This window comes from Sebastes fasciatus, chromosome 9 (assembly GCF_043250625.1).
Source record: "Sebastes fasciatus isolate fSebFas1 chromosome 9, fSebFas1.pri, whole genome shotgun sequence".
NCBI classification, from domain to species: Eukaryota; Metazoa; Chordata; class Actinopteri; order Perciformes; family Sebastidae; genus Sebastes; species Sebastes fasciatus.
In genome coordinates this window covers 21,087,790-21,113,528 of record NC_133803.1, presented here as the reverse complement: position 1 = coordinate 21,113,528, position 25,739 = coordinate 21,087,790, and the positions used below count along the sequence as shown (strand labels likewise).

The window sequence follows — 25,739 nt, the reverse complement described above, 5'->3', positions numbered from 1 at the left end:
TGTAATATGAACTTGTACTTGTTTTATATGTGTAAATAAATAAAATTAGGGATGCAGCGATCCGACTTTTTTAGTCCCGATAGCGAAACCTGGGCTTTGGGTATCAGGCTTGACTTAAACATTGCTTTCCTAACTTTGTAAAACAAAATGTGACCAATAAATACATTTAATTGTTCTTTATTTTTAGATAATAAGTCGTACACCATCCATTTTTACCATCAAAATTAACAGTAATTACAATTCAAGTGTAAAACTTTTTAATGCAGCAACAGATTTGTCAAAACTTAAACAGGAATTAAAATACCAGTATATAGTATATAAACATAGAATTGAACTGAATAGATTGGCCACATTGTCACCGATATCCGATCCAGCTATTTGAGTTTGTATTGCCCCGATATCCGATCCAGTATCGGTGCATTCCTAAATAAAATCTATAAAAAAATGTAAATCTAAATCTAGGGACGGAGCAAACTGTTGTGGTGGATCTGCCTAGCTCTGGTTATAAAGCAGAGCATTGGTGGCATCCTCCTACTTGCTATATATTCACTACACATTAGATACACCATTATACGAAATCCACTATTATCAACTGTAGCATTTACTTTAGGTAAGCGACTAAGCGTATTTGCATTATAGCTTCAGTATAATAGGATTTGAGGCATTAAGTCTTTTCTTTCCATTCTTTAGAATTTCTTCCTTTCATGGAGCCAAACTACCGTATTAGTGGGTTCAACTATGAGGGAAATCTACCTTAGGCACACTTGCATAAAAGTATCAGTGTGGACACTTTCTATTCTGCCCAATCTCTCTGAATCTTGATGAGCAGAGTCAATTTAGTAGAATGGTTACCTGGCCAGGAGCCAAGCAAGAGCCCAGGTTTTGTTGCTGTGTGTTGTTCAGTTTCATTATGAGCTAACAGGATGTTTCCAAACACCAAAGCGTGGTGTTTGGAACACTTCACTTTTCTGGTCTGCTGGTATCAAGGGGCTCCACCAGCTAACTAATCTCTGCTGGCTCTGCTTCACTCTTATATTAAATGCAGTCAGTTGCAGGCTAATGCTAACTCTCGTTGAATTTAGCTTTTACATAAAAATGGATGACCTGCCCTGCATTTGAAAAGAAATTTTTCTACAGGGTGATTGGACCCATCTATGTGAGTATCGTTCTGTAGCTACTCTGACGTCATGTTTATAAGCCATATGTCCATTGTCTGTACATTCATTGTCACTTAATCTGTAACAACAGATACTTTTGTGTAAAGCCGATTGTGATTTTCTGAATTAGGACAGCCCTGGTCACATATTCCACCCACATTACTTGCCATTAGCTTTCTAAACTCAGTTCTGTGCTTTACATTCCTTCTGTGGTAAATCCCTGAATCCTTGTCTAAAGAAGATTAAACTTGTCGAGCAAAGCATAGGCGAAATGTAGTGAATACTAAAGAGGGAGTAAAGATGGCAGCGCTTTGCATCCCCAAAGTTCATTATTTGGCTTGTCAGAACTGAACAATATGAAATGCACCATTTCTTATATCGGTTATTTTGGTAAAAGCTGTGTACATTATTTCCATGATTGTATTATCAGAGACGTTATGTTGTGTAGTTTGTGTGGCTTTAAGGTCAGCTGTGATATGTTCTGCTCTAGCTATCTAAGCAATTAATAATAATGTGTATGGATCATATTCCACATCTAAGTAACGAAGAGCACAGTTAAGTGGGGAAAAATAGCATAATTGCTGCATTAATGGGTCTCTCTTGTCATTTTCATACAGCAGTCTGGTAAAATAAAACTGGATGATGTTGACTAGCATATATCCAACATTTATTAAACGGCCTACCGTATATCTGCATAAAGTATGTCAGTTTAGCAAATTTTTTTTTGCATGATTATTCTAACATGTGAGTTGTGTTATTATGTATAGCCTAAAGGCAGTATTGTTTCTCAGCAAAACAACAATGGACATACAGTAGTAAAGTCTTAGCAGTTGAGAATCACTACTTTACTGCATTTTTGGAGAATTATGGGACTTTTTCAGATAAGTAATTTCTAAAGCACTGTAACCTAAAATGGAAAAACCAACCAATCAGACTGGAGCTGTCTCAGCCCACATGTTTTCAGGGTTAGTATTGCCTAACCTCAAGTGATGGGGGAGTTTCACACCAAAAGGTCTTCCCTCATAACTTGTTACCTCTAACCAGTCATAGGCTACGTTTCAAATCGCACTCTTTTTACTTTTAGTACATACTGCAGCTGCCCTTACAAAGTACATACTGTTACATGCAGTAGGCATACAATTGGGACATACTACTTTGTCATAACATTGCAAATTGAACTTTGAACCTCTTGCTCATATGCATTGCACTCTGTAGCACGAAATTTGAAGTAAAAAGAAAAAGTATGCGATTTGGAACGCAGCCTTTATTAACTAGACTGAGCCGTATTGATGTATCTTCCGCTGTGCAGGGATTGTGGGTCAGAATAGCCAGAAAAGCATGCTGGCTTGCATACTGCAAGATGCAGTTGGACATCCTGGTATTTTTGGCATACTGCATTTGACATACTACGTATTGGGACATATTAAATATTTTTCTTTCATACTAAATAGTATGGTAGTATGGGTATTGGAACGCACAGATATTCTTCCACCTACTGTGTCAAAATCACATGTACCACAATATAAGTGCCAGTCCTGAAATACATACACTAGAAATTATAGGCCTACTAATTTTAAACATATCTGGCAACATATTCGTGTGATGAAGCCGTTTCAACTATTGCACAGTAATTTGCCATTAATACTCAGACTTTTTTTCGTGAATTCACCATGACATTGCTCTTAGAGTGAAATTGAAAGTGCTACGGTCCAACCATAAAAAGCATGCAGTCATGCTCTGATCATGATGTCTTGTGATAATCATACTACTTCTGCCAAAGATTGTTGATCATTTTATTCGGTGTGACTTTCATGATTTCTAGTATGTTGTCGCAAGTGAAGTTGCATTCTCAGGTTTGCTGGTTGACCACAGGACTTGTTTCACATCTGCATTTATTGTTCCGTCCTAAGTTTCAACCAAACTCCTACTCGCTCTGGTCTCCAGGGCTGTTCCAACCGATTGGCTGAATGGATGAATAATTCATGTCTGTAGCTCTGGGGTGAGTCAGAGTCCAACCATTGCTCTGTCCCAGCTTTTTCCACTCGGTGGCATCTTATTAAGTCCGAACTCTTCCTCAAAAACAGAGTCTCTCAGTCCACCAGGGGAGAGAGAGGCCAGAGCAGGCTGTTTGGATTATAATTTTGACCAAGCTTGCACTCTCAATCTCCCTGTAATGAAAACAAAGAAACAGAAAGGGACATATTTTCATTTCCTGCACAGTGGCTATGCTCGAATAAAGGTCACGGTTTGTGACAGTGTGGATCTGACACTGACAGAAACACAAACATGCTTTTTGATGGTAGCCTCTTGACATTTTGTTGTGTGTCTTAAAGGGGGGGGAAAGCGAAGCGCCTCTGCTCTCTCGCTGTAGTAGTTTGTGAGGAAATGCGGAACGTTAGGGGCTCCTCATGATGCTCATCACCCAAATGTCAAATTAGATCAGTAGAGATCTCAAACCGGAAAAAAAACATTGCATAACCAACGCCCCACGTCTTCTCTCTCACGAGGACAGGATCACATCGCTTTCACTGCCTCTGCCAAGTTGTAGTCTACCCAATTATCCAAAGAGAGCTTGAGAGGAAAGTCTGTACCAGTGTGGGTGACTCAGCCATCAGACTCCCATGACTAGGCCTCCCATGATTGCTATGTTGGATAAAAGAAACAGGTCACGGCCACCATGTCCGAGCCATTATGGAAACTTTGGTTGGGCTTTCAGTGTTCAAACCTGTATTCCTCTCATATAAAGCCACCCTCTGACAAAAGAAAAAGCTAAAAACATAGAGACTTAAGTATACATCAGACTGGCATATACAGATACTTCGCAAAAAGGCCGCGCCCCCTTTTGGGGGAAAGAAAACCAAAGATCTCATAGACTTCAATGCAATTTGACGTATGTTTGGATTGTAATTTTGACAAATTTGTATGCATTCATCTCTTGTTAAACAAGTGTTTGTTTTATACACATGTCTAATAATTATTTTGCTACCTTGCCTGAACCTGAGCGTTCGCGATACATTAATAAATGATGGTTGATTGCCACCATGTCCCTTCAGTCTTCCCCCGTCTAACACAGTGGCCAGATATTGCTTATCCAGACTTCTATACATATTTGATTGAATCACATTAGGCTAAGTGTCTGTCAATAACCAACCTGTTAATAGCCAACTGTTTGATCTACAGGCTGAGATTTAGTTGGAGACGACAGTCTGATGCTGCTATAACGTTAATGTATGACTGTATTACTGCAGCAGCCTCAAGCTAACGTTAGATAGCCACGCTAGCCGAGGTCACCAGCATTATTTAGTGATTTACCACACTGACAGTGAATATTCATGTGTTGTATGTGCCTCAAATCTTGGTGTGAAAGCCTTGGTTAACCCGCTACACGACAGCTTTTGTCATTTTCCATTTTCTCTCCTGTGACAGCGAGTTTCTTTCCCCTAAAAGGGAGCGCAGCCTCGGCGATGACTCTATGCTGGTCTTGTCTATAGCTTGGAGCCATAAAGCCCCTCAACTATATGTTTTTTAGGACATAGCAAGGGAACAAATCGGAGATCAGCGTTTTTGGTGTATTGTTGGTGCAACCATCTACATAGCAATTCTTCGGCATAGCGTTTAATACTATTACCGATTTGTTTAAAGTAGAAGTTAAGATACATGTTTCAACTTCTTCTCTTTACGCTGTTACCGTCTATGAGGAATGTTGGATTGTTTTCCCCCAAATGGGGGCGTGGTCATGCAAGCCTACTCCGGATGACGTATTGTCGGTCTGGTGTATACAAACCAAGCAAGTGTGAGCAAATGTGTTTCCTTCTGAGGTGTCCTTAAGCAAGTGTCCGCATCAGGCATGCTGTTCTGTAGCTGAATCTGACCTCTAACCTTCCTGGACCAGGCAAGAAAAAGAGCATAAAGTATTGGTTAAATATTATTAAAAGAGTGTTGTTTTTTTTCCTCAATTCTGATGAATCTATGCTGTGTGTGTCTCCCTTATTATCCAACTTAAATGTGTATTCTTATCGTGAGATAATTTCTCTTTGGCCAGGCAGCCTGCAGGTCTGCATCACTAAAATTATATAGAACAAATCATATAATAGCTAACATAGCATAAAAGCTAAACAGCTTAACATAAAAGTGTCAATAAGTGAAATCCGTAGCCGTTTGTCTCAACTACCCAGATAGCCTGTGTATGTCTACATGACAAATGAGCTAATAAAGAAGTTCATCACTGCAGAGGAAAGGTCAACGCTTTCTTTTTTGCTTACAGAAATGTGTTCTCGGGGCTTTGTGAGCTGTTGATTTCCCCTCCAAGCTGTATTAATCAGTATTGGCAGTCTCTCCATTATCAAATCACCCTGGCTGGTTTGTGCCGAGTGCATTGTAATATTGGATTAGAGCCTCAGAGGGAAAAAACAACCCTGTTGCTGGGAAATTAGTGTTATCAAGAACCACGTAGTCTCCCTTTCCAATATGAGGAATGCGGCCACAACAGATACACTGATAACACAAGGACAAATCAAGTCATTTTAGATGCTCATTTTGGGAGATTTAACTTTAATAGACTGAGTGCACAGCCCCAGCGTAACTCCAGGGCTTATTTATTAAACTAATAACAGTTTTGTCAACCTTGAAGCTTTGATTTCCTGCCGGTCCCTCCCTCTGTTTATCTCTGCTCTCATCTGTTGCTGCAGTTATTTCTTTCACCTTTATGTTCTTGTCAGCTCTGTTTTACCCCTGTCCTCTCCTGTCTCTCCTATGCATTTCTTTCTCTTCCCGTCTCCCCCGTGTGATGTTGTCCAGACCCCTGGTGTGCAGTGACCCTCACCCACCTACCTCCCCACCCATCCCCTCACTGCTTGGGTGGGTTCTTGCCTCAGCTGTTGAAGTGTCACCCTCTCTGCCCTTCCTTGACCCTGGTGAGTGTGGTCAAATCTGCACCATCATCATCACCTGCTGCAACTTCAAATTTTAGGACATTAATGTGTTCATCTTTTAGCCCATGTTATATTGCATATTTGCTAGCTCTTTTAATGTGATTCATAGTGGTAACAAGCAACACAAAACTCGCTTTGACAGTTGTGACACAGGAAGGAAGCTGACTCACCATGTAACTATACAACAGAGCTGGGTTTTGCCAGAAGAGTGGCCTCGGTCCCCGTCCTCGCCGCGACGGTTAGCAGCAAAAGCAGAGTCGTGACGAAACTGCAGACACCTGAATAACCGATTTCAAAGGTTCCCTCTTGTGTTGTTAGTCATGGAGAGTAGGCACATCAGTTTTACAGATACACTGCATAGTTGGCTATGGATATGTCTTTTAGGGCATGTAAAGAAAACACAACATGTAAAGAAGACACAGAAAATAGTAAACGCACTATAATTGTACATAAAGCCACATTTACTCTTTAAAGGGCTGTTTTATGTCACGTGCTTTCTGTGTTTGTCACTTTCTGCTTTAGATTCCAGGATTAGAGTCTGTCGAAATCAGTGTCCATGCAGCTAAATGATTTGCTGTGGTGTCAATGTGACATATCACTATGTATGTATGGAGTTATACTACAGCTTTATTGTTTTGTAGGGAATCCAAGGGTGCAAACTAATGCTGGTGAAAGTGGTGGTGCTGTTGAGTGCCAGTGTTTAGTTGATGCATATTTTCTCCAAAATAAGAGGAATTAAAGGTGCTCTGTGGAGTTTTCTAGCAAACAAAAGTTATGTTTACATCCAGTGTTTCTAACGCATTGTGTGTATTCTTTAGGTCTATATTGAATGTGTTCCTCTCCTCATAAAACATTTGTAAAGCCAATGTTTTGAATACTTTAAACCCTACATTGATTATATTCTTGTTTGCTTCGAAGCTATTGAATGGAGGCTAGGACACGGTCTTGAGCTATGGGGTATGACACACTCGCAGGGTAACTGGAACTGCGATGTTGGGGAGGATACAGCAGACGGCGCTAGAAATAAAGGGATAGTGTCCACTTGGGTGTGTTCGGCATGACAGAACTTTTTGGGTACACTCGAATGGATGGTGGCTGATATACAATAGAACGTTTTCAAATAGAAAGCATTTGTTTATGGTTTTTATTAAAGATCTTTTTAATAATTGCAGAATTGTCATTCTCACCCATAAAATAGGCTACTTTTGACACCCTCCCTGCAGATGCCTCAGTGAAACGAATCCATCATCCTCATGTTCTATGATCGTGCACCAGCTAGTGAGCCGTTCGGCAAGTGCAGACCAGATTTTACTGCGCATGTGTTGTATAATGATATGACACTATATAAAGCTGTGACATCTCCTCTTTTAACTCTCCTTGGTTTGCTTGCTAGCAGGTCTTCTTCTTCACAGTCGGTGCTATCCTTCTTTCGGCGCTATCGCCACCAATTGTCAATCAGTAGACTAACGTTACTAATGATTGCCAAGAGTGTGTACCACGTTGCCCTCATGCTCGTGTTCTTCTGTGCAGACATGATACAAACAAAATTGGGACCCACTTGTACAAACATTGCTCCATAGCACTACTAGTAGGGCTGCACGATTATGGCCAAAATGATGATCATGATTATTTTTATCCATATTGATATCACGATTATTCATTGATTTTAGTAACAACATATTTTTATCACTGTACTTTCTCATTAAAATAAACAGAGCACTGTTTTCACTTCCACGCTGTGCTACATCCCTGTTAATGAACAAATTAGGGCTGCACGATGTTGGAAAAAACTGACATTTTTTTCTGCTATATATATATTGCAATATGAGAAAATGCACTTTACCCTTTTGTTAGCTACATTTTAGAGTGAAATGCTTCGATCTAGCGCACTTCAAGTGCAAAATTAGCAACGATAAGGGCTAGATGAACAATTGTATGCTCTTAATTTAATCATAAACACATTGAACTACTAGTGGTCAAAAGATTAGGTATTGGTACCTGACTCAATCTGAATTTTAAAAGAGCGTGCATTGAATGTGCGTACTAAGCTCACCAGCTTAACAGATTTGTAGTGAACCCACAGACTTCACTTCTGCATGCATCCCTTTATAGTAATAATATTGTTATTGATAAAATGGTATAGCCCTTTAACTTTGGTTAACAAGTTGTTTTTTCCATCCTGTCAGTGCCATCGTAGGTCAGACTGAGTGTAATGTGACTGGTAATGTGGTATCTATTCTTTTGGCTTTGTGACCCAGACACTCAGCGCAGCCACATCAGTCAGGGATCAGCGTTGCCTGAATGACTCCAGTCAGTGGTGTCAGATTAGCAGAGGAGTAAAGCAAGCTCCTGGCTGGTGTAAGGGAAGGCAGGATGCTGGCTTAGAGAATCGCATGTCTGCTGGGCGGGAAGATTTTAACACACTACCCTGGAACCGGTAATGCAGTTAAAAGCGGTCATCTGGCTTGTCTCACTTTTAAGAATGTCCCGATTGCCTCGCCAGCTCTGGTGGTGAGAGATTCTTTGATTGCGTTATAGTGAGGCTCAGACCTAAGCACTGTGGCGAGGCAGATCTCATCTTTATATGGGCTTTGTTTCCCCAGATTCAGGCATTCTCCAGTGCTGTTCTTTTTATTGCAGATTGTTATTAGAAATTTTTAAATATCGTCGTGTTGTCCACCGGACTCTTGTTCAAAGCAATGAGCCTTTACTTTGAATATGACTGGGTGAGTTTGTTCAGAGATAAATGCAATATCTTAAACATGACTTATGCTTCTGGCAACTGAATTATTTTTGTGTCATTTTAATGAAAAATCGAGTGTAAGAACAAATGGGTTTGGTTCCAGTATTTTGTATTGGGATGTTGGAGAGGAGAAATAAAATATACTGACTTTCAGCACTGTATTTGACCTGATCAATATTAGAGCAAGAGTTCCACATAATGACATTACTCGCTGTTACATCACAATCTAATTGACTGTACCATTGATTTCAAAACATAACATCACTGAGAGTAATGTCATAATGGGTTATCAAGTGAAAGGTTATTGCTTTTGTGTAGTGCATTTTTCATTTCAATTCTTCTTCATGTGAGTAATCATGTTCCTACTCTTTTTTCTTATCTGTCTCTTATCAGGTCAGCCTTCAGGGTCTGGAGAATTTCCTCTGTCTCTTCCACTATGTGCAGCACCACCCCAACAACAGCAGAGATGCACTGAAATTCTGGTAGGTCTCATTGTTATTTTAACATCTTTAACTGTACTGTGATGGAGGTTTTTGTCTCACTAAGGGTGGGTAACACCGTGCTTTATAATGGAATCACAAACTGCAGCCTCAAAGAGTTCATGGTTTTAAATCAACACCTCAATGACAAAAATGGACTTCCGCAGTGGTATAGTGGGCAAACAGTTAACTTTGCTCTTTAACAAAGAAAGTAACTGCAGAAGTGATTTATTTTCATCATTTTTATGTCCCACCACTATAGTAGAGGTTGCAGACATTATGTAATCATGGTGCATTAGCCTTTCGGAGTACCTTGCTGCATAGATTTCCATATTGATGAGGAAAATTGTAGACATTAAGCACCTCAAGTGCCTCTCGTTTGTATTCAGTTCATTGTAAATAAGTGACACACACACACTACCTAGAATTAAGTGAGTGCATTAGCATTCGTGAGCCATGTGTTCCCTCAGCTGAAAAGTGATTAGTTAGAATGGGGCTTCGGTTAAAATGCCTGATTTAATGTCCTTGTTTAAAGACAACCTTAAGGCAGTTTAATGTTTCGCTCTGTGAGGGTTTCATGTTTTTACATTTTTGGAGCTTTTATCTGCGATAATTGAGCACTTAGCTAACAGATGTTGTAGAAATGAAACACAAAATCCGCAAGTCATTACACTGCCGTAAACTCTCTTTAAGTTTGATATCCACACTTTTTTTTCCTTTTATTGTAGATTTGCAAATTTATGATGTTAGAATTGTATTTATTTTTTTTTAATTATCAGTTTGTAAGTTAGTTAAAGTGTTGCTACACTGAAAATGAGAAGGCTTTCAGCATCGGTAATGTTGGAGGCTTTTATTGATATTAATTACATTGTTGTGTTGAAACTTTAAAAGCAGTGTTGATTTGTGGAGCTCATCTGAACAGGTGTTCATCTTTGCTTTTGGCATCAATCAGAGCCCGCAATAAAAACAAAACAGTTTAAATCATCCATTATCATGATGTGTTCTATTGTCATTTACAAATGTGCATCACAACTCATCCCAGTCCTCAGTGACAGATTTAAATTGATAGAACAAAAAAAAAACGCACAAGATTTATATCTTGTGCGTGCTCACACTTAATTTCTCATTGTTTGCAGTAGAACTAGATATATTGATGCAGTTAGTCATGTGGATAAACCACGTTTGCCTTCATGAAATCATTATAGCTCTTGACACTCTATTAACAGTGCACTATACACACAGGAATCCTGGTTCAAGACACCGTATGATGTACTCTTATATGAACCGGAGCCATGCTAACCCAGACAATTGGGTGCTCAATACGAAATTCAGAGCATACACAAAGGGAGAGTGACTATTTAACTATTTAATTGTTTTATCCTCTATTGGTGTTGTCACAATACTGGAATTTTTAACTTCAATACAATACCTTGAAAAATATTGATATTCGATACCATTTTTGATACCACAGGGAAAAATTGACACATTGAGGGCATCAAATTTTAGTTTTCTATTAAAAGATAAACAGCGGTGTGTGTGTGTGTGTGTGTGTGTCAACTCGCTTTTGGAGAAAAGAGAGAGCAGAAAAGCGCAGCTGGTAGCTGTGTATCGATACTGCTGAATATTTCAAATATTCAGTATCGATACTTCAATATTTTTGACAGAACTATCCTCTCCTGATCTTTCTTGGCGATGCAGCCTGGACTGTCAATATGTCAGCTGTCATTTTTTTTCCGAAGGCATTGTATCTAATTTAATAACATATTTACTAGGGCTGTCAAAGTTAATGCGATAACGCAACTTTGGATTTTTAGGTTGTAGTGGGCTCAGTTTTAAAGCAACAGTGAAGATACTGGCATCATATGAAACTAGAAAACCTCAGGAATCCATTGGTACCATGTTATACTAGCAGGAAAAACTTGCATGGCCATTTTCAATGGGTTCTATGGGTACCCACGAGTCTCCCCTTTACAGACATGCCCACTTTATGATAATCACATGCAGTTTTGGTCAAGTCATAGTCAAGTCAGCACACTGACACACTGACAGCTGTTGTTGCCTGTTGGGCTGCAGTTTGCCATGTTATGATGTCAGCATATTGTTTTATGCTAAATGCAGTACCTGTGAGGGTTTCTGGACGATATTAGTCATAGATTTGTGTAAATATATACGTACATTTGCATAAAGCAGCATATTTGCCCACTCCCATGTTGATAAAAGTGTGAAATACTTCAGAAATATAATATAATATTTACATAATAACACATAATACATAACACATTTCTCGTAGCTAGCTTTTTTTATTGAGGCTTATACTGTATGTGTGTGTTGGATAATGCAATACAAACACTAGCTTTATTAGAAATAACAGTAGCTATTACACATTAAGAAGTCAAACCTAGCATAGCATGTCAAAGCCTCTTGGATGTGCGTCTAGCTTGTGTGAGACTGACCTGTGACCTAAATAAGCTCCATTCAGTGGAGAGACATGTTTCACTCAGACTAAAGATGAATTATCATGGTGAGGTTGAATTTTAACTGAGGTTACACTGTGTCACTAAATACTCTTCAGTGACACACTGTAATAGCATTGTTCTTTCAGAGGACAATTCAGTATAAGATAGAGCAGGTCAGTAGGGTTCAACTTTTCTTTTATAATATCCAGATATTGATAAGACTATATTTGCAATGTCACCACATAAAGTAGCAAATAAATGCATGTATAGGCTGCATCCTTTTCCTTCCTCTAGCAACTTCAGACCAGCTTCTTCGTCCATAATCTCTTCTGACCAAATTCTCATGTAAACTCTCAAGTTATGCTTGAGAAAATTAGCTCCTTATGTGGTTGTGTAGGACTAAAAATCATGTCCTATGTATCTATGGCGTAGATATTGTTCAGTGACTCCTTAACAGAGGTAGAATTCAGGCCTCAGTAGTGCAAATGTCCTGAAAATGATCTCTTCAGAGTGGAAACATTACATAACGTGTTTAGCAAATAATTTTTTGGAAAACCTCGTGGTCTCAAGAACTATGAATACAGCTGCTGCAATAATCAAATAATAGAGTTAACATCAAATCTAATAAAAACATGTTTTGTACATAATTTTGTACGTGTTGACAGATTTAGCGTGTTTTTTAGAAACTTGCAATCTTGATAAGAGACGAATAGAATAAAAATTAGTAGAAGATTATAACTTACTTAACAACATGCCATGTTAATACTGTTATTTTGATTTGCCTTAGTTTTATGAATATTTTGCTGTTGTCTGTTTGCTTTTATTTATCTTTTAGTATAAGTCAATCCTCACCTATTTTATTTTATTATTATTTTTCTTTCTTCAGTCTAGTGTTGTTTAGGGATTCTGTTCAGGTGTTTTTTCTATGATGTGGTTTTGTGTTGTTAAAAATTTGAAATCAATAAACTTAAAGTCATAAAAAATAAATAATAAAATAATATAATATGGGTTTCATCTTGTAAATAGATAGAGTACTCTATGCTTTATCAAACCTAACTTGTCTCTTTTTGGCGCTTTTTCTAGTTGTTCTTAGTAGACCTGTTTGTTCATAAAAAAAAAATCCCTTAACGGTTGTTGTAGTGGAGAATACAAAGGGCGTCACTGTGAATGATGGTTGATTACGGAGGTCTTACACAGGGCATTGGGGGCTCGTCAGTATTCCCAAGGCCAGTCCCCTCGCCATGTGACATCACATGCTTTCATGTGATACGCTGATCTGCTGCGAATCTGGAAAGCTTCCATTTGAAATTCCAATTTAATGGAATTTGTGCTGCAGAACAGAAAATTCAGTCAGCAGTCGTGTGAGGAGGTATGCAGATACAGCCAGCAGAGCTACAGTCATGCTTGGAGCAAACACAAGATGACTGGGAGGAAACCAGTAACATTTGGTGAGATGAGAACGACTATACGTGTATATTACAGAGGCTAGAGTCAGGAATTAGTCTTTGTTGGTTTTTAAATTAAATACTTGTAGTTTGTATTAACCTAGCACTTCTCTACGTATTATATTAGTATGTTGTAAGTAGGTTTGGTAATGTAGCACTAAGTTATTTGGTTACTGTCTGATGGAATTATTTATGGCTCAGTCCTGATGTCTTAAATTCATATTGGTAAATTCATTGTTGAGCTGTGTAATTGGGGCCTTCCTGTAAAGGGTGTGTGTATCTTCAACAGTGAATGGAGACAGATGTGAGGTGTGTGTTGTGTTGAGTCCTCCAGATTATGGTCTAGAACTGGAACAACACGATTATCTAGATGTCGCCATGCTTTGGCTTTTTGAAGGAGTTGGCTTTGTTTCTTTTATCTCACTGTACTTGTGTCTTAGTTGGTATCCAGGCATTTCCATTAGATTATTGACCCCAACAGAATGACTAATGTGATTAAACTGCAGCTTTGTCACATTAGTACAAATACAGATAAAATCACTAAACTGTTATTTTTGTAAACCATTTTTTTTTCATATTTGGCAATCCATCTCCATAAAGTGTGCATTAAAACTGAATTGACAAAAGGCTGCTACTTCCAAATTCTTAATATGCATTCAAGTATCGCAGCAGTAGTGTGATTGTTATGTTTTATTTAGAATGTGAGGTGAACTCTAAACTTACTGTTTTTCCTTAAAATTACTTCCATAACTTCAGCTTTCTACTTTACTTTCATTGCCAAAGAATGGCTCTATTAAAGGGATAGTTTGGGTGTTTTGAAGTGAGGTTGTATGAGGTACTTATCCATAGTAGGTGTTTTACCTATAGTAGAGGAAGGTCGGTGTGCCCCATGCTTGGAGAAACAGACAGGAGCACTGGAGCAAAGCAATGTACTGCTGTGGATGGGGACGGCAGAGAAACACATTTTAACCACCTATAAGAAAGGCTCACCTAAAAAATCGACATCCGTTTAAGTGTACATGAGTACATGAAACAGGTAACCTGAAAAAAATCATGTTCCTCTGTGTCCTCCGGTGCTCCTAATGGCATCTGCAAGATTTCACATACCGGAGGAAAACAAGCAGTCAGAGCTGATCTGAGGTCCGCTTTCCAGCTGCCGTCTATGAGAGCCGGCTGTCAATTACTCGCGAACTTTAGCTGTAAAATGAGTTTTTGATGCCGCCGCCATTGTGAAATCTGGTGAAGGAACGCCAAGTTCCTGTCACATGACCGGAGCACATCCAATGGGAACGCTCTCTCAATAAAATGACCTGTGATTGGTCAAAGTCTCCCGTCACGGGCTAGATTTTTTAAAGCCTGAAAACAGAGCCATGAGGAGGAGCAGAAGTCTAGTTTTCTCTCAGAAAACTTGAATTACAATATGCTGAAAGGTTATTATGGAATTTTAAAGTCTGTAAAGATGATTTCACAACTTTTCATTTATATTTACAGTATTAAATTAAAAATCATGCAGCTACCCGGAAATGACAATTTATTGGTTTCTCTTAATGAAGGACGACCTCATAATCCCACATAGTAGTTTTGAGGGCTTGTATATAGATTTGATTGTGCCACCGTCTTATGATGTTTTAACTCCTCTGTTGCAGCTCAGACATGAGTGGAGCCAGTAACACACTGGCGAGGGAGTTCCTGACTGATGTACATCAACTATGCAGTGCGGTGGCCCAGAGAGCAGAGGCACGGGAGGAAGACGAGGAGGAGAGTCACATGGTGGCACTGGGAGAGTACCTGGTCAGGGGACGGGGCTTCCTGTTGCTCAGCACCCTGGATGCCATCATTGACCAGGTGAGGATGCTCAAGGCCACAAATTAATCTTCATGAAAAACGTCCATCAAGATAAGCATTCTTCTCCTTGAGGCCGCATCATACAGTCATATGTGCATTTAAACTGTAGTTTCAGCCATGGGGGTTGCAGCTATTGTCATAAAATTATGTAAATGCTACTACTGTAGTTCAATTCAGTAATATTCACACTACACTTTAGGCCACTGCTTTTAGTTTTTAAATCTGACTCATGTTTTAATGAATCTATTAAACCTTTTTTTCATGCAGCTGTTTAATATCAGCATGGCAAATTTAAATTTTTGCACATAAGCCTACATAACCTCTGCTGCGACTTATCTCTTTTCCTCGAAAGGAAATTGCAGACAGAGTTTGCGATAGAGATATACAGTGTAATGCAAACACGTGATAATAGAAACAAAGATTATGCAAACATAACATCAGACAGACATCATATGGTAAGATTAAAGCGGTATTTGATGACCACAGCGCAATAAAACCAGTGAAAAGTCGTCAGTTTTTTTTTCCACATTAGTAGATGCTTATATTTTCATGACTGTACCTGACCTCAGACATGAGAAACTGAATGCCTGTTTTGATTTCTAAACACTTTACCCAATTCTATATTTGTTTAGTAGCCAATTAGGCTGCCTCTCTACATATGTGGCTGGTGTTACTGCAGCTTGCAGGGTGGTCATATCTAAAGAGGAAATGAGCTCTGCAGAGCCCACACGTTGCTTGATTATCTGATTGATGGCAGAACGTTTTTCTCTTCGTTCTGCTGCTGTTGAATGCAGGATGTTGATGCTGATATGCAAATCCATTTAGAACAGTTGACAGCACTATCATATAACTTTCAGAATAGTTGATGATATTTTGATCAGACAAAACCCTAGGGCTGTACTGAATAATTGCAGATAAAGATCAGGCTAAACTGATATTATTAGTATTATACTATTTTTAGAATTAGACTCCAGTGGCGGCTGCGTAGGATTGTTTCCGATTTGTGTGATCCAGACATTTCCAATAACTCCAGAGCGTTGTAAAGTCCAAAATTCACAACATGTTTTTATCTAACAAAATATTCTGCTTTAATCCGTATTTGTTTGCGTTTAGCCTTTCAAAAACAACATTTTCACTGTAGTCATAAAACTGTTTGCTCTGCTGCCTGTTGCACACAAAGGAAGGCACTTTTGTTATATTCATTAAAGAAAGTTGACTTAAAATAAATAAAAGACTAACTAATTTTATCCGATGAATCACTTTATTCAAATTGAGGATTTTGTAAGGGTTATGCCGAGAAGACATTTGGTACAGACCTATTGCCTGTTTTGATTTCCAGACACTTTACCCAATTATTAAACCATCACATGGACAATATTGTCTCTGTATTTGTGTAGTGGCCGATTAGGCTACCTCTCTAAATCTGTGGCTGGTTTTACTACAGCTTGCATGGTGGTCATATCTCAAGAGGAAATGAGCTCTGCGTTGCCCACGCGTTGCCCAAGTTGGTCTCTTCGTTCTGCTTTTGTTGTACGCAGGATGTTGATGCTGATATGCAAATCCATTTAGGATATACCCACTAAGGATATTTTAATCATACAATACACAAAATATATCAGTATTACTCTTCGTTTAAAATGTCTTTTACAGATATCGTTTGGACTTGGTTTGGCACAATATTGGTGGAAATACTGTACCATGAAGGTCAAAGGTAGCCACTCTGTTTGTTAACACCTATCTACGACACTGAGTTGTGAGCACTCTATTTAGGTGCTCATGTTAAATGATAGGAATGGCCTCACAGAAGCAGGTATTGTTTGCTCTGTTAACTAACACCAAGCTCTGACAGAGCCCAGTGTTTCCTCTGCCTAGTACTGGTCCAGCAGAGCCCTGGCTACACTGAACTCTGTGTTTCTATATATTGATCTGATCTGTGAGTGTTTTTTGGGTCAAGTAACAATTTAGGAGATGCTCCTATCCAGAGTGAATTATGGGGCTTTTACATGACAATTTCAGCGCTGCACATAAATGGTCAGAAATCAGGATAAAGTTGAAAACAATATGACCTTGAGCATTGGGGTTTGGCATTTGTCTTCAATGGTTCCCTGTGTCAGACATGGTGCCGCTGCAGAGTCGGATGTCAACCTACATAAAACATAATGACTCCTAAGTGCTTTGATGCCGATCATGTGAAATTCAGTGAATAAACAGGCTTTTGACATAATGTAAATAATGATCTATTCTGAAACGGTCTCTAGGCTCCAGAGTGAAAGATGGGATCACCACCAAGTTCAGTTATTTTCATGCCAACAGTCTCTTAAAGAAGAAGGTTTCTAAACTTTCTAATCTTCTGACTTGAAGCAACAAATGCACTATTGAATGAAATATTGTAATGTGATGAATGTGACCCTGTGCGTCAGCATCCTTGTGGCCTCGTATTGTTCACACCTAATTTCACACACATTCATTATATTTTCTCTTTTTAATGGGAGCCTTCAGTACAGAAATGTAATGCATTCATGAGTTAGTGTGTTATCACAAGCTCCAGCTGTGTGCGTCAGCTGTGGCCTGAATGGAGTCAAGCCTTTAGTAACAATCAGGCAGAGATGCTTTATAAACCAGACTCTTTATTAACATTTATTTATGTGTGGTATGTAAGAACTTGTGGTTTGCAAAACAAGGTTTCAAATCATAAATGTTCTGTTTGAATTAAGTAGAAAATGTATTTGAGTTGGATTTTTTTCCACTGTGCTGTTAAATACTCCCACTCTGTGCCACCTGGTCTCTGTCTGTTTAGTTCTGACTCTGTTTAGATGACTCAGGTCCATCTCAGTAAGATTTTCCTTACATAAGACTCTTATTCATTGCATTCGTAAAAATGTCCACACATAACCAGTATTCCTATAGTTATGTAAAAGAAACATAAAATATAATGGTCAAATTTTGGGGGGTAAATGTCAGGGATATTTAATATATTTTATATATTTGTATATTTTTTTCCAACTGACTAAGTGTTAAATGACAGGCAACTGTCATCTCTGGGTAAATCATCAACTGAATAATTCAAATTGCAAATGCTTGGCTACAACCAGATAAAAAGCTGTATAATTACAGTCAGAGGTGGTTAGAGTTGGAGCTACACCAATCAATTTGCCAGGCTCATATATCTGCCGATATTAACTTTTTGAAGATATATTGTATCAGTGTACATGTTAGCCAAGAAATGTCAGTACAGAAATGCCAAAATAGGTTTGAGGTAATTTGTGTTACCATCGCACAGTGTGTCCACCAGTGAGCCCTGACAAGTTAATTTTTACACTATAAAATGTCCTGCTCAGTATGTAGAAAAAACAAGTTTGGTCGGTTTTGTGTTTTTATGTAACCGCCACATCCCCGGTTCGATCCCAGCTGGTGTTCTTTGTTGCCTTTTTAGAAAAAATAAAGTCAATAGATATATTGCTATCAGATACCGATATCAGTAAAGTATCAACTTCTCAAATCCAATATTGGTCAGGCTATAGTTGAAGTATCCAAAAACTATAATTAAATAGAAGTAAAAGTATTAATGTAAATAACCAGAGTTAGAGTAAGAGAGTATCTAACGAAAAGCCTACTTGATTAGTGAGTTACTCATCAATCAGTCATTTCTGGCAGCCTTTGGCTTTGCATAAACAGCACAACGGTGACAGACCCATTACTTTATAGAAACTGCACAACATGTAATGATTGCACAATGCATTATACAATGAAAAGAAAATTGCCAATTGTGTAGGTTGATTGTTTTTAATTAACACATGAAGGAGTTGGTTCTCTCTCTGCTGTGAGGTATGCCCTGGTTAGACATGAGATCCCCAGGGTCTTGGAATTAAGGCCGTCATGTAGATGCTACATTGCTCTCTGACACATTTCACTGAAGACTAACTAACTAATAACTAGCTAACTAAATGCACACGAATAAACAAAAAAATATCTCGTGGAATGAAAATATTTCTGAAAAACAGTTGAATTCAGATACAAAGCTAATCTTAAAATAGCTAAATTCTCTATGTTGAAAGTAGCGAAACACAAAGGGACATTTGTCCTGAATATGGAGAGTTTATCTTGATGGGAGTGTCTGGGTGTGACTTCAGAGTGACCAGAGGGGCAGGGAAACTTTCTTGGTAACCTCAGTGTGTTTTGTTGCACTCTTAGGAATTGACCTGCCGGGAGGAGCTGCTCACTTTGCTGCTGTCTCTACTACCGCTGGTCTGGAAGATCCCTGTGCAGGAGGAAAAAGCCCCAGGTCAGTACCCACAAAGACTTACTCTATTACTTGTTCATGTTAATGTTGATGTTAACAGCACATACGTCACACTGCGCAGCTGTAATGGCATGTGACTGCCTCTTATTCCTGGTTTGTAACTAATGATTTCAATTTACATACTTTATTTTATGAGTGTAAAATGTGCTGTGCGTTACAGTTCTCTGTGATTTGCAAACTGTACATTCTTATCGTTTGTACAGACGAGCTGAAATGCAGACAGCATTTCATGGGCCAGAAATGTTCTCTAACTTTGTTTATTTATATATATGCTTCATCTTTTACGTAATTATTAAGGTTAAGCATGTTTCAGCATTCGCTTTGGAGGGTTTATGTGAAGGAAGTGGAATGTGTGCACATTGCTTTTGACTGTAAATAGCGTCTGTGATGTCGAATGACTCATTTTTATGTTTAATGTATTTGACTTGCTTAACAGTGCAAATGGATGACTTGTCGTTAATCGTTGCAGTCAATGTCTCCATTATGTTGAATCTTAGTGTTACAAACATAAGCAGCCAGTCACACAACAGGAGAAGAGTAGTGGCTGCAGAGGCCTGTGACCTCAGGATGACACCGGTATTTAGTACAGGACTGCTGATCCAATCTAACATGGACCCTAGACATTTTTACTCTAATTAATTCTTACTCACTCAGTGTGTTTTAACAAACAGAATGGCTGCAGCTAAGCTTTATGTTACTCATCTTACATTAAAAAAAAATGGGTTTTTTTGGAAATTGGAAATTTAAAATGGCTGATGTTTGAAAAAAGAAAACAATTCCTAAAATGTGACATAAGCAGGCATAAATGCAATATGACTTCAGTATACAATTTAAGTTTGGTGTGACGCAAAAATAACAGTATGTATGTCTAGAACAGTGGTTCTCATCCTGGGGGTCGGGACCTCCAATGGGGACGCAAGATGGTTGCAGAGAAAAAAATAAAATAACATATTTTAGACTGGAATGTTTTTTACATTACATTGCCCCTGTACCAGTGATATAATTTGCCTCAGAATAGATTTTATTGAGTGCGTCTGTGAGAGTCAAAGTGCGAGTGCACATGAGTTTCTGACGGGGGATTTCCGGCGGGTCAGAGTGAGAGAAAAAGTCACAGAACGCATTAAAAATCCACAGTGCTTGGAAAACAACTGGTCTAGAAGTACATTTGGTATATAGGTCTTCATGTACAGTATGTCCAGAATAAAACTGACAGATTTCTTTATGTTGACAGATTTCACCCTGCCGTCCCTACTGGAGGTGTTCCTCAGCCGGGAGGTGAAGGCCGCCCCTCTCAGAGCAGGACAGAAGGCTGCGACAGATGAACAGAGCTCTGGAAAGAGGTCCCGTGTCGGCAGTGGCACCTGGAAGTCACGGAGGTCACGCAGGACGGCGCAGAAATACTCTGTAAAGGATGCTCGGAAGTCTCAGGTTTCTACCTCAGATTCGGAAGCCAACCCTGAAGACAAAGCTGTCCCGGGCCCCGGTGGTGCGAGGAGCCGAAGGTCACATGGCTCCACCATCCGTGTAAGCTGTCAGCATCATCGTTCAGAGGCCTCCCAGTTAACATCCACCGCCGCCAACCCCAACGCAGAAACCATGAGTGCACCGTACCCACACCCCCGGGCCCCTGGCTCCCAGATGGCGGACACTGAAACCCTGACAGACCCAGCTGCAATATCCATTTTCAACCGCATGGAAAACTCGCCCTTTGATCTCTGCCATGTGTTGCTTTCCCTGCTGGAGAAGGTTTGTAAGTTTGACATGAGCATCAACCACAACCCAGGCCTGGCGGTCAGTGTCGTACCCACTCTCACTGAGATCCTGACTGAGTTTGGAGATTGCTGCGGTCCAGGGGGTGGAGGTGGAGGAGGAGCGGGGGCAGAGGAGCTTGCTGGAGGCTGGACGGAAGAACCAATCGCACTAGTCCAGAGGATGCTTCTACGCACCATCCTGCACCTGATGTCAGTGGATGTGAGTCAGAGTGAAACCCTCCCAGATAGCCTGAGACGCAGTCTGACAGACCTGCTAAGAGCCACCCTCAAAATCCAGAGCTGCTTGGACAGACAGAATGACCCTTTCGCTCCTCGGCAAAAGAAGACCCTGCAGGAGGTCCAGGATGACTTTTCATTCTCCCGCTATCGCCACAGAGCGCTACTGCTGCCAGAGCTACTAGAGGGAGTACTACAAGTGCTGCTAGGTTGCTTGCAGGCTTCCACACCCAACCCTTTTTTCTTTAGCCAGGCGCTGGAGCTCATCCACGAGTTTGTCCAGCACCGCGGCCTGGAGCTGTTCGAGGCCACGGTGCTGCGGCTGGAAGGACTTGGCAGGGCAAGGGACTCTGAAGTAGGAGGCGAGGTTTCAGAGAGGCTACGAGGTCTCATCGCAGGGGTCTTTAAGATCATCAGTGCTGTCAAGAAGGCAAAGTCGGAACAGCTGCATCAGTCCGTGTGCGCCAGACGCCGCCACCGTCGCTGTGAATATTCCCACTTCCTGCATCACCACAGAGACCTGTCAGGTTTGCCCGTCTCGGCTTTCAAGCAGGCTGCTAGACGCAACCCCTTTGAAGAGGATGGAGAAGGCAAGGAAGGGATGGATGGTGATGCGGTGCGTTACCCCGAGCGCTGCTGCTGCCTGGCTGCCTGTGCTCACCAATGTCTGCGGCTCCTGCAGCGACTGTCCCCCAGCGGGCCAGCTGTGTTGCAGGTGCTGGCTGGGGTGCAGGCTGTTGGAATATGCTGTTGTATGGACCCCTGCTCAGTCGTAGGACCCTTGCTGCATGCCTTCCAAGCTCCAGGTCTGCGTAGTTACCAGTCTCATGTTCTCAGCGTCCTGGGCCGACTGATCCTAGACCAGCTTGGTGGGGGACAACCCTCAGAGAAAGCCAAGCTGGCCTCCTGTAACATCTGCACTCTGGACAGCAGCCAGCTGCCAGGCCTGGAGGAGACACTGCAGCACGGGGAGCCTTCAGCCATTTCTACCAGTCTGTGCTACCGCTCCCAGGGTATTCTGCCGAGTGGAGGGGGGGCAGAGGACATGCTGTGGAAGTGGGACGCTCTGGAGGCCTATCAAGAGCTAGTGTTTGGTGAGGATTGGCAGCTGAGCCAGCAGATAGCCGGCCATGTGTGCCACCTGACCCTGCGGGGCAATGCTATAGTGCAGTGGCAGCTCTACACACACATCTTCAACCCTGTGCTGCAGAGAGGGGTAGAGCTGGCCCACCATGCCCAACAGCTGGGGGTTTCCACTGTCTGTAGTCAAGTCTGCAGCTATCACACACAGTGCCTGCCTGTGGAGGTACTACTCATTTACCTGCAGACGTTACCCGCCCTTCTCAAATCAAGGTGAGCGATTTTACATCATTATGTTTGATTCTTGAGCCCTATTTTTCTTTGGTCATCTGTCTTTTTTTCAGTGGTTGTTTTTGTCACTCTCTCTGAGTTTTCCCTGTAGTATTGGACCACATTTCAGGATTCTGCCAAAGATGTGTTTTAAATTCATTTTGTTTTTAGGAAGAAAGATGTGTAGCTGCAAGCTATTCTTGGATTAAGTAAATGTGCTTGTAAATGCGTTTAGACTAATTTGTCATTACTAAGGGCTGTCAAAGTTAATGCGATAATAACGTGTTAACACAAACATTTTAACGCCACTAATTTATTTAAACGCATTAATACAGCTTGCGGTTTTTAGGTTGTAGCGGGCTCAGTTTTAAAGCTAGAGTGAAGATACAGCATATGAAACTAAAAAAATCGAAGGAATCCATTGGTACCAACCATGTCATAGTAGCTTGTCGGGAAGGAGGCTAAATAATGCTCCAAATTTACACTAAAGTTTGGCGAGGAAAAACTGTCATGGCCATTTTCAAAGGGGTTCCTTGACCTCTGACCTCAAAATATGTGAATGAAAATGGGTTCTATGGGTACCCACGAGTCTCCCCTTTACAGACATGCCCACTTTATGATAATCACATGCAGTTTTGGTCAAGTCATAGTCAAGTCAGCACACTGATACACTGACAGCTGTTGTTGCCTGTTGGGCTTGAGTTTGCCATGTTATGATTTGAGCATATTTCTTTATGCTAAATGCAGTACCTGTGAGGGTTTCTGGACAATATTTGTAATTTTCTTGTTTTGTTAATTGATTTCCAATAGTAATATATACATACATTTGCATAAAGCAGCATATTGGTCCACTCCCATGTTGATAAGAGTATTAAATACTTGACAAATCTCCCTTTAAGGTACATTTTGAACAGATACAAAATTTGCGATTAATCACGATTTAATATTTGAATCGATTGACAGCCCTAGTCATTACATTAAAGTGATGCAGGTGGTTGTTTTGAAAAACGTTTTGGATCCTGATCCTTTTATACGATCACATAAAGCAAATATAATCAGCCAGCTCAAAATAGACACCTAATCCACTTGGACATTGTTTGTCATTAGATCTGTCTCACCAGGTCATTGCTAATTGATGCTAATCAATAATTTATTACAGCTGTGTGGACTGAGTGACAGATGGCAGATTAGTGACTGTTTATGTAACACTGTTATGAGTACAGTTGTCTGACTAAAGCAGGTGCTTGTGGTATTTGTCCAGACACATTTAACAAAATGCTGCCAAATTTGGTATAATAATGTATTAATTAGTTTTTACTTTTGGTTTGGATATTATTAGTTATATATTGAGTTCTCTGCTTTGAGGCAATCCGTTAAGGGAACACTGAATTGCCCATATGTGTGAATGTGTCTGTCTGCGTGTTAATCATGGTGACCTGTCTAGGCTGGTGCTGGATCCTTCCCGATGCGTGCTGGGATACGATGAATCCCCATGCGACCCTAAACAGGATCAGTGTGAATAGAAAATGGATGGATGGATGCTTTGAGGCAGTCTGTCAGTGGTGGGCGGATAGGTTTCCTTATTAAAATTCAGTATGGCGTTCTGCTCTCTGCAGGTTTGACTGGCATTCAAAGTCTTTACAGCTGTGGTTCTGTCATCTGAGCCTTTTCAAAAGACACTTTAGAGACAATTTTATGTCCTTGTGCTTATATAAAAGGCATCAAGTCTTATGTTCAGATAAATCTCACTTTCAGAGAGCATGATTGGTGTTCTACTTAAACACAATGAGTAGGATTCTCCTAAAAGCAATATATGGACTCATACAAAAATAATCACTTTCAATCATCACTTGACCCACCAGAAGTGTGTGGTGGTGTCTGTATCTGCAGAGACTCATCTGCCTGTATATTCTTATTTTGCTGTGTGTTCGGGATGTTTCTGGGCGTCAACCTCTATAAAAACGTAGCGACCAGGTGCCAGATCGTAAGCACACATCCAAGAGGAAGCTACGAAAATGGCGAACACAGCGCCGAAAAAACGCAAATATAGCAAAGTGAAACATCAAGCGGACAAAGCCAATGTGTAACAATTAGGGGGATCTATCGGCAGAAATGAAATATAATATTTATAAGTATGTTTCCTTTAGAGTATAATCACCTTTGTTTTCGTTACCTTAGAATGAACCGTTTATATCTACAGGGAGCGGGTCTTCTCCTCGGAGTCCACCATGTTGCACCGCTATCTTCATACAGTCGCCTAGAACGGGCAAACCAAACTCCATTAACTTTTCCTGCTTAGGCCAGAGTCAATAATGTTACTCGCTCCCGGCGCCGGCGCTCTCTCCCTCCTGCTTCACGACTCACTTCCCAAATACACACACACTCTTAACACTGGCTTTGCTCCAAATGACCTACAGTACTCTTACAACAACTGGCTCTAGAGAGGGACATTTGCGTTTTCGCGTTGGCCACCGTAGTTCTTCACCGCAGTTCTTCTAGTCTGCTTTATCACTGTTGTACAATTTTATTGAATCTTCAGGTCGCTGGTAAATACAACAGTGGTTGCTAAAATGTAATGTACGACTGGTCTTATGAATTTAAAAAAAAAAATTCAGTATGTCCTAAAACATTGGAAACCAAATTGCAATATTTACCGCACAGCAAGAACAAGAAAATGATTTGTTGAAGGATGCTGCTTACTGAACTGCTTCTGTACAAACCACCCATCCTTGCTTCTATATGGTGAATCTCACTCGGTTAAACTATACGGCTCCATCTGGTGGGCCAATTATATATTTTATAACTTTTAACTCATCCTTCTCCCAAACTGTTAAATAAATGTCAGCTGGTTAAAATGTCTCCAAACATCACATTCAGCATAATCAGCAGGGCCCAGTAGTATACCTTATATGTGATGTTTATCCTGACCGTATGAACAATCTCCACACTGGTCTGAGGAATATCTTCTTGCAGTGTTGTAGATCAAATTATTGTCAGCAAATACAAGGATAGGATATAATGAGGTAAATATTGATTTTCACCCTC

At 40.2% G+C, this 25,739-nt stretch overlaps 1 protein-coding gene across 9 annotated transcripts in view; it reads left to right on the top strand.

Annotated features, from left to right (window-relative positions):
* Window positions 1-25,739, top strand: part of lyst (lysosomal trafficking regulator) — a 74,939-nt gene that overhangs the window by 5,468 nt on the left and 43,732 nt on the right. For 7 of the 9 annotated variants that reach the window (XM_074646600.1, XM_074646607.1, XM_074646604.1 and 4 more), the window contains exons 3-6: window positions 9,225-9,313; window positions 14,858-15,056; window positions 19,248-19,338; window positions 20,588-22,697. In XM_074646600.1, coding sequence (XP_074502701.1) covers window positions 9,225-9,313; window positions 14,858-15,056; window positions 19,248-19,338; window positions 20,588-22,697 — 2,489 coding nt within the window. Of the gene's footprint in view, window positions 1-963; window positions 1,157-5,954; window positions 6,071-9,224; window positions 9,314-14,857; window positions 15,057-19,247; window positions 19,339-20,587; window positions 22,698-25,739 lie in introns of those variants that run through there. The other 2 variants (XM_074646608.1, XM_074646606.1) reach the window with 2 other exon arrangements.